Consider the following 12,139-nt stretch of genomic DNA (forward strand, 5'->3'; position numbering starts at 1 on the left):
TATAGATCATTGTTATTGCACCGAAAAAAGTTTATAGCTGCTTCTCTTAGTTCAGCTGAGTTCAATAGAAAACCCTGTTTTAATCGTGAACAATTAACCGTAATCGATTTCGATACAATAACGATTATAAAATTTATAATTATATAAATAATGATGGTTGTCGACGACGAGGACCGAAAGTTTTTCACTTGATCGACGTGTTTGCGAAGCGAATTAAATATATTTTAGCGATAAGGAAAACAATATATTATTACTATAATGGTGCTTTGGCCCGACGTCACGTAAGACCCTAACTTTTGTCACGATAAAAATAAAATTATATGAGTATATTGATGGATCTCATACAATCCGTCAAGTAATTGTGATCGGTAACGAAAACAGCAGAACTCGAGTACTGACTGATAAGACAACCAGACAAAAAAAACTACGGACGTCAGACAGCTTTCCAAATGATAGAGCTACCACGGAGATATTACAGGGATGTTAAACTCAGATACGTAAAAAAATGTATGCATAATTAGCGCAATTGTTCGATCGTCTTGAACATACTAGCCTGCATTAAACCACTTCGTCATGGTTTTTTTGATAAATATCGCAAAATGTGTATTTCGAGTGGAATCAGTTGTCTTCTAGGAATATTGAGAAATAGTATTATTCTCTCGTAGAAATAAAATAAAAACAATGTAAATACTTAATTTTATTGTTGCTAGCAGAATCTACATTAGATGCTATTGAGAGTCCAAATTTTAAAAATATCTTGTCTTAAAACTAATGTTTATAAGATATTGTCTATTTCAGGGGCGGATCCAGACCACGATAAAGGAAGGAGGCGATTTTCAACGGACACACATGATATAGATAAAATTAAAAATATTAATTTTGATATCGTCTTTTAGAATGCAATAGTGCGTATCTCAAAATTTGACAAAATGAGTTTATTTTCAATATTAATAAAATAAGTGATTTTCAGTATTTAAACATCAGGGGAATTTTCTGTGCGAATTAAAATTAAATATCTAAATAAATTAATAATATATTTAAGTAATGCGGTTAAACAACACAAGAAACAATATATTAATAAAAAAATAAGCAAAAATCTGTATTATTTAAGTTGAGATTAGTTAGGCTATTTTTTTCTTTTGTCTACTCTTTTATATTTCTTGGCGATAATCTTAAACTGCAAAGTGGCGTATTCGAATCACAAATGTATCAGAATAGATATGATTATATTATTTGTTCGAAGCATGGAAATGTAAAAGAAGTATTTCATTAAGTAAATACATTTTCTTTTTTTAGTGTTCTGCAAAGCACTCTTCTACTAGAAATTGAAATAAATATAAATTTGGATGAGTTAATACTCATTTTGATTTTAAATTAATAAGCTTAGCTTTTGGTAAATTATTTGAATTTTTAATATAACTACTGTAATAAGATAGCTCTACAAACTACTTGCGCTTTACAGATGTGGCGAAAATGTGTACTAAACCCATAACGCATTCTGACCGATAGCTATCAATGCAATTAAGATATACGATAGCTATCCTGTATATCTTAAACCGTGTAGTAGTATATAACTGTGATATCAGTATATCACCAAATAATAAATATAAGTGATAACATAGTACCAGCGTAAGTTTGGTATAAAAAAAATAGTTTCAAAAACTTAAGCCTGCGGAGGGAGGGCGATCGCCCCATTCGCCCCCTTTGGATCCACCCCAGGTCTATTTATTCATATAAATTCCTGAGATCGAAGGCTGCTCGAGTGTTTGATTTTTTCCAACACTTCCAACATCTTGAAAATGTTACAGGAGATGAAGCTATTGAAAAACCAATCGTGGTAATTTTTAAGTAAAAAATAATTAAAAAAAAACTGAAGCATAGTGGTTCAAAGAAAAAAATATTTGGAAAGTTATCTTGGATTTGAAAATACTCAAATGAAAATAGTAAAAAAATTTTCTTAACTGCTAAAAGTGTATTAATATGTAAAACGTATGGTAAAATAATATTATGCATATTTATAAAATAATTACATTTTTATAACAAATTAAATTAAAAATTATTAAGTAGAATGTGATATAATTTTTATTTTTATTATTAACTAAGAAAATATTATAATCCATACACATACTGTACGATAAGCATAAGTGAGTATGATATACGAATAAACAATAGTTTTAGTGATAAATTAAAAGCATTTACAAATAGTTCTTACCAATATAATAATATTATATTGTGTGAAAACTAAAAATGCGAGAGAGGCCTTTCAGTGAGAGAACCTTGGCAGGAGTATTTTTAAATGTTGTTTTTATATTTTTATAATGGAATTAAATATTTATGTACAATGATAACCAGGTTATTTATCAATTAATAAATCTCTGGGCTATATTCGCTTAAGTCTCTTTCTTAAGTTTATTATTTCTTTATGTTTCTTAAGTTTATTCTTACACGTTATAAGGAGTACCAAGGTGATATGAGGTTGGGGCGGTTTTACAATGATGACGAAACCGTCAAAGAGTCCGTTCGTGTGCGAAATAAATAACTTTGTCGTCTGCTTATTCTCATGTATCAGGATGTATGGGTCGATGTACGATGTACATGTTGTCAAGTGTGAGAGATAACACTGCACCTTGGGGCGGCACATCGGCTAGAATCGGAGAGGTGTTAAAAAATCCATATACGGTAATTGGAATGTACTATATTTCAGATAAACCTAATAAATATTTTTCTAAGTATTTTATTATAACAGTATTTTGTGAGAGTTAAGATCTGCCGGTTTCCATTATTGAACTGTTTTGCGACGATCCCGGTTCAGTTGGCAACTTGTTAATGTTGGAACCGGGCACGTTTTCGTTTCAGGAATGTGCACGCACAAACGGATACGTAGGATCTGCGATCGATAAAAATAAAAACGACGTCGCTGAAAGTTTCTACTCCTGCGAGAGCCGGTCCGGACGTTCCCGCATCTCGCCGGAACGCCCTTGCACCGCGCACAATACAGCCGGGCGAACGTAACGTGGTTTTCAAGAGCGCGATGGCGCGCGGCAGCAGTTTCACCGGTAGCGTTTGAAATTCGCCCCCCCCCCCCCACCCACCCACCACCGGGTTCTCGACCCACCCGCTTCCACGTCAACGGACGAAGGCCGCCACCCCGTCGAGATCGGCACGTACGCGCCGTACACGTATTACCATTATAGTGTAGGTATAAACCAGGGGTCGGCAAGTAATTTACGTTGGAGTCCTAAAGCTTAAAATAATAAATCTATGAGGTCCAGCGAAAAGAACCTTTTTCGAATATTTATGTTTCAAGAACAGCAGTATGAAAACAAATTATTTGGTTGTTAGTATTAGAAGTACGAGAGTAAAAAGTCGACGGGGCCCAGAGATCCGGACCGCGGTACGCCAGTTGCCGACCCCTGGCGTGTGTTATCCCGGAGTCGATCGGAACGCGCGGACTACCACAAACAATGAGCCCGTGGTCCCTGCGAACCGGGCGAGCTACACTCACGTTATTTTATGCGCACGTATGCATTGCGCCGCACTCGTGTCGTTCAACAGCGCACGGTGCGTATCGGCGTGACGTGTTGGGGAAATCGAATGGCGCGGACAGACAAGCGCAGCTGTCGGCCGACCCGTGTACGCCTCCTCGGCGGTGCACGCGTAGAGGTACACGTCGATTTGCACTCGTACCTACGTTTACGCGCACTCGCATGCGCGCGCACCCGGCAATCGCACGAAAACGCGGCCCGCGCGTTCGTACGTGGATGTTGCTAGCGCGTAGATGCTATTCGCGCACGACGTTACGGATACGTTTTCGCCGACATCGAACCGCACACGTCATCCGGGCGGCCGCGTGGCACGCAGAGGCGAACGTGGACCTCACGTGCCGCGGGACCGCGTGCGATCGCGCCTCGACACTGCGGTCCGTTCGCGCGTCGGGACGACAACGGACCGTTTCGACCGTCGACGTGCCGACGTTTCGACACGTCGCACACCCGATATCGGTACCGCGATGTATCGACCGCTGTTTTGGTGGTCCGGTGCACTGCGGTGTGATATACGTACAGCGCGTAAACAGTAAACGTAGTGGTTGGCACACAACATACCACCGAATCATTTGCAAACGTATAAGATACATTAATTTCTTTTGGGCCTTGGTCGCCCGTTTAACTCGTTAAAATATCGAACGACTCGAGACATCGCTGCCCGTCCTTGGTCGCGCGGCGATCTCGGACCAACGGAATCCGACGGCGTGTCTCGGGGTCAAGCACTTACCGTTCGGTTCGGCCGGTCGCTGAAAACAATGTTTTCACCGCAACGCCGTCTCACACGATAGCATAGCATTAATAACATTGACTACTACGATTTGGTACAAAATCATAATGTTTTTTTTTTTTTTATTTTGTATTCGTCGTCAATGTGTGTACAGTACAAGGATTACATAATAGTATTTGGTAGAATAACGCATATTTACAGTTCTAAACATTTACGTGGAATTACGGGTCTATGAAAACATATCACACATCGATAAAATTTGTTGCGCGAGATACAGTTTCGCGACAGTAATATCGGAAACGGCTGCAACGTCGAAACGCATATACGGACTTCAGTCTTTGATTTCGGCCTCCAACAGGCATTTAGTTTTCGCGAAGAACTCGTCCATCAATAACTTTTGGTTTTCGAACATCCGTCTTATGTTCTTCTCCATCAACACGTTTTGCTTCTCGCGATCTCTCTTGCATTCTTCTCTCAGCGATCGCATACTGTTTTCCAACGAGTGTAACTTTTGTAACACTTGTCGCTCCGGAGTGGTATCGGTCTGCGTTTGAACGTCACACGTTTGGATGATGTCCACTTGTGGTTCGTTCACTCTGTAGAAGTCGGTTTCCATTCTCATATCTTCGGTATATTCAGTCTTAATTATGTCTACGGCGTCCAGTCGAGGAGGAGAGTCTACAACGAACAAAATGACAAATCCTGGGTTAGGCGTTTGCTTATTATAATATTTTAAACGCATTCTACTAACTAGCAGTAGTAGTAGTAGTAGTAGTAGTAGGAATAATAGAAAAAAAAAAAAAAATCAAAATTCGATTATACTTTTATTCTTAATACGATTCTTATTAGCAGAGCCATCTTAAGGAATTGTAGGGCCTGGGGCCAATTAATTTCGGCGCCGCTCCCTTCAACTATCACAAAATGTACGAGTATGATCAAAAATACATATCAAGTATGCAAAATATTAGTAAATATAGTTTTCCAATCCTCAACCAATCAAGGTGATTTAAATGCATCGATAAAACGAATTACATTTTTAATAACTTCTCAATAATGTATGATCAGTTACCACATTTAATTAAAATGTAATTTATTTTTAGTTCATTTATAAACAGCTATAGAAAATAAGAACTTGTGAGTTGCCGCATCGATAATTATGATAGCGAATTTATATGTAAATTTGGATAAAGTTATGTTATTCTACACACTCTAGCAATAATTATAATAAATTACAGTTACAACTATTTAGAAATTTGAATAACTGAAAATGTATCTTATAAAATAATTCTTTAATCAGGGGCGTAATTTCAACTTTGGAAAAGGTGGAGCAACTGATTAAATTTGCCGACTGCATAATATTTAAAAAATTATGGTTACCTATATATTTTAATATTTATGGACAATAGACTATCAATAAAATATTTTTTGGAACAAAATATGTAAGGATTAGTAATGAATAATGATTTCATGATGATAAACAAAGAACATGAAACGTTTCAATTTAGCCAATTAAATAATAACATTAAAGATAGTAAAACATTAATTAATTTACTTATCCTATAGGCTATAAGTTTCCTATCAATAGGTTTAATGGAATAATAATATAAATCTAATTCAATAAGTAGGTACTTTACAGAACTTATTTATAAAAAACATAAAATTATATCTCAAATACAATGTACCGTAATCTGGGGTGAATAGGAACGGTTTTAACGTTTTTTTTTTTTTATAGATTATGAGTTCAATTTTTATGGTATCGATATCACAAAAATTGTTTTATAAAGGTCACATATATAGAAATATATAATATACCAAAAACAAAGTTTATAAGGTTCGCGTAATAACGATTGTCATAAAAACGGGAGGATTCAGTGTTTCCCAATTTTTAATAAACCGTGGACGTGTATTTAAAAGAGAATAATATCTGATTTCTGAGTACAAAATTGTAAATAAAAATTTACTATTTTTCGATTTTAGCATTTGATCATCCTACAAAGAATTGCTGACTTTTAAAAATTTCTTAGAATGTGGCGTTTACCATAGTTTGACCACCCCCCAAATGACGCCCCTGGCTTTAATATAAATTTAAGATAATTTAGTATTTAATAAAATGTATTAATATTTCATAAAGAAAAATAGTTTAAAAATAATAAATTAATATCAATAGTCTCTAATGGCTAACGCTGAGTATTTCTAATCAATCTGAACTTTTAGAAGGTCCTTTTAAATTTTCCTAGACAGGGGCCTGGGGCAAAATGTTCCCGTTGACTACCCCCCTCCCTGGCAATGGCTCTTCTTATTAGAGCGGAACTTACTGGAAACAACTTCACAAAGGTACGTCATAGCATCGCTTGGTTTGCAGCTCAACACTTCGTGAAGTAAATGAAAGTATGACATTCTTGAACTAGCAGCGCCATTTTTTTCGATTCTCACCAACTCTACTTTGTAATCTTGTTTCAGGTGTTTCCATTTAGTCCTTAGTTGAGTTGCATCTCTATTAAAACCTGCAGCTGCCATTGGTTCAACTAAACTGGAATAAAGATCAGAATTCCTTTTCCTAAATCAAAAAAAAAAAAAAAAAAAATTAAAGTCGTAATTAGAAATCAGAGATATCTTTAAAATCAAATCAAGTAATATGCAAGTTAACGGTCTACACTTAAGGTCAATGATGTAATTTTGAAGATGTAATGTTCGCATTATAGAGAAACTTTACAAATAAATTTTATAAAATTGTGGAGAATATGCTATATTTCAAAATTGATATATATGACAGATATATTGAGTAAATTTTTAAATAATAATTTATCGTCAATTGTATAAATGTAGTTTTTTGTATAGCTATATACAGAAATAATTGTAATAATGAAGTCAAAAGACTTATTAACTGTATTATATTGTTATATCTACATTAGGTACTAGAACTAAATGATAAATAATAACACTTATAATAAAATGTGTAAATTTTTCATTTCAAAACTATAGTTGCCAAATGAAACCGTATAGAATTAAATGAAGAAGAAAAGTATATGTTACTATATATGTATACTTGTTTGTAGCTAAACTTTTGGAAGCATATTCAAAATAATTCTATGCTCATATTCTTTCTGTTGGTTTTTAAACAAGCTCTAGCTCGTCATTATTTTATTTCTTTTAGTAGATAGTGTTATACTTGGCTTACCTATATAATTACTAATATTATGATGTGTTTATACATTATCTTCAAGATTAGAAATTGAAGAATATTTTCGACTGTAATAGCTTTTGGTTATGCTATTGTATTCAGAAGGATTTGAGTTTATTTATATGAATTGTAATACCTACGTAAGACAATTTTGACTATCCATGAAAATATAATTTCTATCGAAATAATAATGAAATATATTTTTTAATAAGCAGCTCAATATTAATGATTTTAACGACTATAATTGATTATAGATTATACTCATAATAAAAATAACATTAAATGATCTCTTTGATTAATAAGAAAATCTAAAAAAACTAAACATTTCATCTAACACTTTTGATAAATATAGGAGAACAGAGTGGCCAAATTATATATAGTGCCAATGATGTACCTGAGTTATTTAATTTGTGTATGTGTATATAATCGAATTTATACTGGATTAACAACATTTGAATAAAGAATCGGTTAGGTATAAATATTGACAATATATACCTATATATTTATAGAAACCAGATTTCCTTGTTTTAATTCATTTACTAGTGGTAAATTCATTTTTTAAGTACAATTTACAAACAACTTTTAGAACATAAAAGGTTTTCAACAGTTTTTTGCTCATACACTGTTCTCCCTTGGCAATAATTTTTACACTTTCACTTTGTATAAAGTCAATTAGAAAATTAAAAGTTAATCTTTATTCATTGATTATTTTTTATTGTTTTTACACGTTAGTTAAAAGTGATAAAATGATATGCATTATCATCACGAATTCATATTTTATATTTATTTATGTCATATTTGAAATTCATAATTTTTGTTCGAATTATTTTTATCAATATTCAAGATAATTGATTACATCATTTATACTGGTGTTAATTTATTTATACTTAAAAAAGAATAAATTATACTTTATTATTTGTTGGACTATTGTTTTACAAGATTACCAACATGAAGACGGGTTACGACATTTGCTTGCAAACTTGTTTCAAAATAGAAATTAGTACATGGTAGTATACTAAGTTTGAAAAGATTCATCCGGTTTGTAGAAAAATGTAGTCTTGCCCGGCTTCAGTACTAGTTGGACGAAAAAAATGTGTCGGTCTTGCTTGAACGAGCACGGATTATAACTGTATATCCGGTCCTGAATCGAAAATTACAAAGCATGCAGAACTCGCGAGAAATGGAAAGCGCATGTATGGTTGAAACAGTAGAAAATACTTGTATTGGTAGAGGACATTTATAATAATGATACAAAACATTTTATTTGACCTCCTATAGTAAACATTTTTTTCATTTTTTATTTACCATTTGCCGTCCATCGATTAATTAGGACTAAAGTATATTATAGTATATAATATTAAAAATAATTCATCAGTTTTTAAAATGTTTTTTTTTTTTTTACGCAATCAAATGCTTTGTTCATAATAAATTATTATTATTAATAATTATGTTGATAGAAATTGTTTCTCTTTATAGTTTTCAAATGTTACCAAATCGATTCTAATTTATTAACTCAAATATAAAATTAATTTATTATTAAAAATTATTTGAAATTAAATATGATTTCTGACTAGTATTTATTTGTGTATTTTTAAATTGATTAGCCGTTTCATGTTGAATACCATAGAAAAATTAACTATATAGATATCTAGTTAACCTGCGAACGACATAATAGTGTCTCATGCAATGAATTATTTATTATATACTTGATTTTTTCAATAAATTGTTAAATATAATTGTTTGAAATATAAATTAGAACTAAAATGTATAAGATATAAATTACTTTAGCAACAATTTTACTGGTTTAAAAATGTGAAAAAATAATAAATGTAAAAGATATATTTAGATCTATCAGATACTAACCTACCTATAAAATGTATAATCAAAAAAATATATTGCGATATTGATCTGAATTCCGTATTGGTTATATGAACGTATTTTTATTGAACAGTAATTGGTGTTAATTTTTTTTTAAATAGCTTCAATACAAAATAATTGAATCATTAAAATCGTTACTCTTATTATATTATTATATTTTTTTTTAAACAAATTATCGACTATGTATTTAATGTTACTGCGTGATCTAGTCACATTCCGAACAAATTACGGGCAGCATTATACCAGGTATTTTTTTATGTTTTTTATAGAGATGTACTAACAACATGTTATATCAATAAACCCCTGAAATATAGTGCAAAGATGTGTGTTTGTAATGGTATCTTGTGTTCATGAAGGACACGTAATAATCGATTGACATTCAAACATTAATTAATGGTATTGTTTTTCGTGTTGCTTGTTTTTCCACGATCACTGGCCGTTTGTATTTACATGGTATTATTTACCAGTCGAATGAAATTGGTACATTACATGAGTATTTAAAAATCATTATAATATTATGTTCGTGGAGCTCAAATCGAGGCTTCGTTGGTATAAAATAATATACATGTACTGTGGAAGTTACAGGTGATTATAATGGGTATCGCCATGATATCATAATATGCGGCTTTCATTAAGCTGTTATACCTACAAAGGACAACATGTTTGTATGATAATTGGCGAATATCAACAAACCGAAAGGAGTGCATGAATATTTATTACGTTTATATAGAGCAGAGCACATTACATGTGCTTATATTACGATATGTTGCTGCTACCTATTGTAGACGTACACATGTGTAATAGAAGTAGGTACCTACCGAACATTCGAGTAGCATATTAGTGAATGTTTTAAATTAGTGATGATGATAATAATAATACGCGCGGCGTGCGTTGCAGAAACATTTATTTCGCGTGTTATCTTTTTCTTGCGATTAAATATTGTACAAAATGTAACTGGGTGTATAATAATAATTCATTGTACAGATCGTACGAGTACATTAAAAGTTACAGTTATAGAGTAAAAAGTCGACCACTATGCGTCGGTATATTTGACGATGCACTTTAACGCAATGCTACTATATTAGATGGACGAGATAACATTAAATAATAATGTGTAATATATTGCTTAGTGGAAAACATGTGATAGCCCATGTTGTGTCTTGTGAAAAGTGATTTCTTATTGTTGCGAGACGTTAGCTGAGGTGGGAGTAAAAACCTCGAGATCGATTTTTATTGAAGTAAATATACATCTGAAGGAAACTAAAATTGTATTTGATATTATTGATTAAAAAAATTTCCAGTCATAAGGTCATCATCGCTCGAGTACGTTTATATTGTACAGACGTGCGCACGAGTAAAATACTGATTTCGAAGAATCCGATCGAGTTAAATTTCAACGAATAATTAATTAATTGTTCGACGTAATAAACCTAATGCACAAACATTAAAATAATATATATTTTATAAATGCATCCAAATCGTTCATTAAAATCGAACCTAGCAGACATAGCAGACTGTGTATCTACGCATAAAGTATATATATTTTAACATAGTATGCGTGGTATACCGAAAAAAGTGATGCTGGAGATTTTAAAATATTTCAATTTTTACGGGTAGTGATTTCGATGTAAGACGTGGGTTCAAAGAAGGAGAGCGAAAAGCCTGACCAAATAAAAAAAAAAAATCAATATTAAGTCTCGCGAAAGTACTATAGTTCGAGCAGTCAATATAAACAAAAGAAATAAGGTTTTTGATATTTATATATTTTTCATACAGAAATAAGAATTATTCTCCTCAGCCAAACATTCTGTTCGTAAATTCTTAGAGTTTAGATGAGTCATATTTAAAATGTAAGTCGTCAAATATTATATCGTTCTTGAGGTTCGCACGAGCTGACGACCAAAGGGATTCGACGTACACCACTCGAGATCACCGAAGAGATATTGAAATACGTTGCGCGTGATGACGAGCGGTCGCCATGTTCCGTGCGTCGATACGTTTCAGTACGGGGTGCGTGGTAACGAGTTGTTATTATTATTATTATTATTACGTTATCGTTCATTACGCTTATTGCACGTCGTGTGCAGCAGCAGCAGCTACCCTATATACCTGCCAGCGGCGGTTTCTTTCCTCTCCGTCCCCTCACGTCCGGACAACCCTACTCTTCAGTGCGCGCGCAACCCTGCGCACCCCCCACCATCGCCGCGGCCGCCGTTACGTTCGAATTCCCGTTTCGGTGCGCGCCGCGGTTGCGCACGCCGCGAACGCAACAATACGCACCGCATCGACGGTGTACACGCGTAAGTATCGCAATACAATCGCAAACAATATCCGATAAATCGTAGAGTCGTACGGTCGTCGTCGCGGCGCGCATTTCCGCCGCGATCCGGACGTACGACGAAATTTTACCTCTTGCTGTCCAACATGTTCGTCATGCCCATGTCGATGATGAGCCTGATGAAGTGTTCGGTCTCCCGGTCCGACCAAATGTATCGTTTCTTCGCGTCCATCGCCGTTCGCCGCGCTTCACACCCCCGTCGGTGACGCCAATCAATCGCCGAAAATGTTTTAACTGCCCGTAGAACAAACGGTTCGCAGCGTTTCTCGCGCGGCGTGCACGCACACTACGACGCGCGCACCGGTACGTAACGAAACGCGGCGGAGGTCGTCCTCGCACTGGTTCACGCGCGTGGGGCCCCCATCGACGGCGCTCGCGGTATCGAGCTGGCTCAGTCCCGGCCCCGGTCGTCTGAACAGCTGCTGTCGCCGGCGCTAGTGGTGCGCATGCGCGAGCTCCGGTCCCGACGC

At 34.6% G+C, this 12,139-nt stretch overlaps 1 protein-coding gene across 1 annotated transcript; it reads right to left on the bottom strand.

Moving 5' to 3' along the window:
* Positions 1-4,361: 4,361 nt before the first annotated feature.
* On the bottom strand, positions 4,362-12,139 carry LOC112685364 (the record flags this gene model as incomplete). Its single annotated transcript, XM_025557220.1, is given in 3 exon segments — positions 4,362-4,950; positions 6,588-6,829; positions 11,741-12,139. Coding segments are annotated over 3 exon segments (690 nt in total). The 3' UTR covers positions 4,362-4,603.

This window comes from Sipha flava, unplaced genomic scaffold, assembly GCF_003268045.1.
Source record: "Sipha flava isolate LNK unplaced genomic scaffold, YSA_version1 274_pilon_pilon, whole genome shotgun sequence".
NCBI classification, from domain to species: Eukaryota; Metazoa; Arthropoda; class Insecta; order Hemiptera; family Aphididae; genus Sipha; species Sipha flava.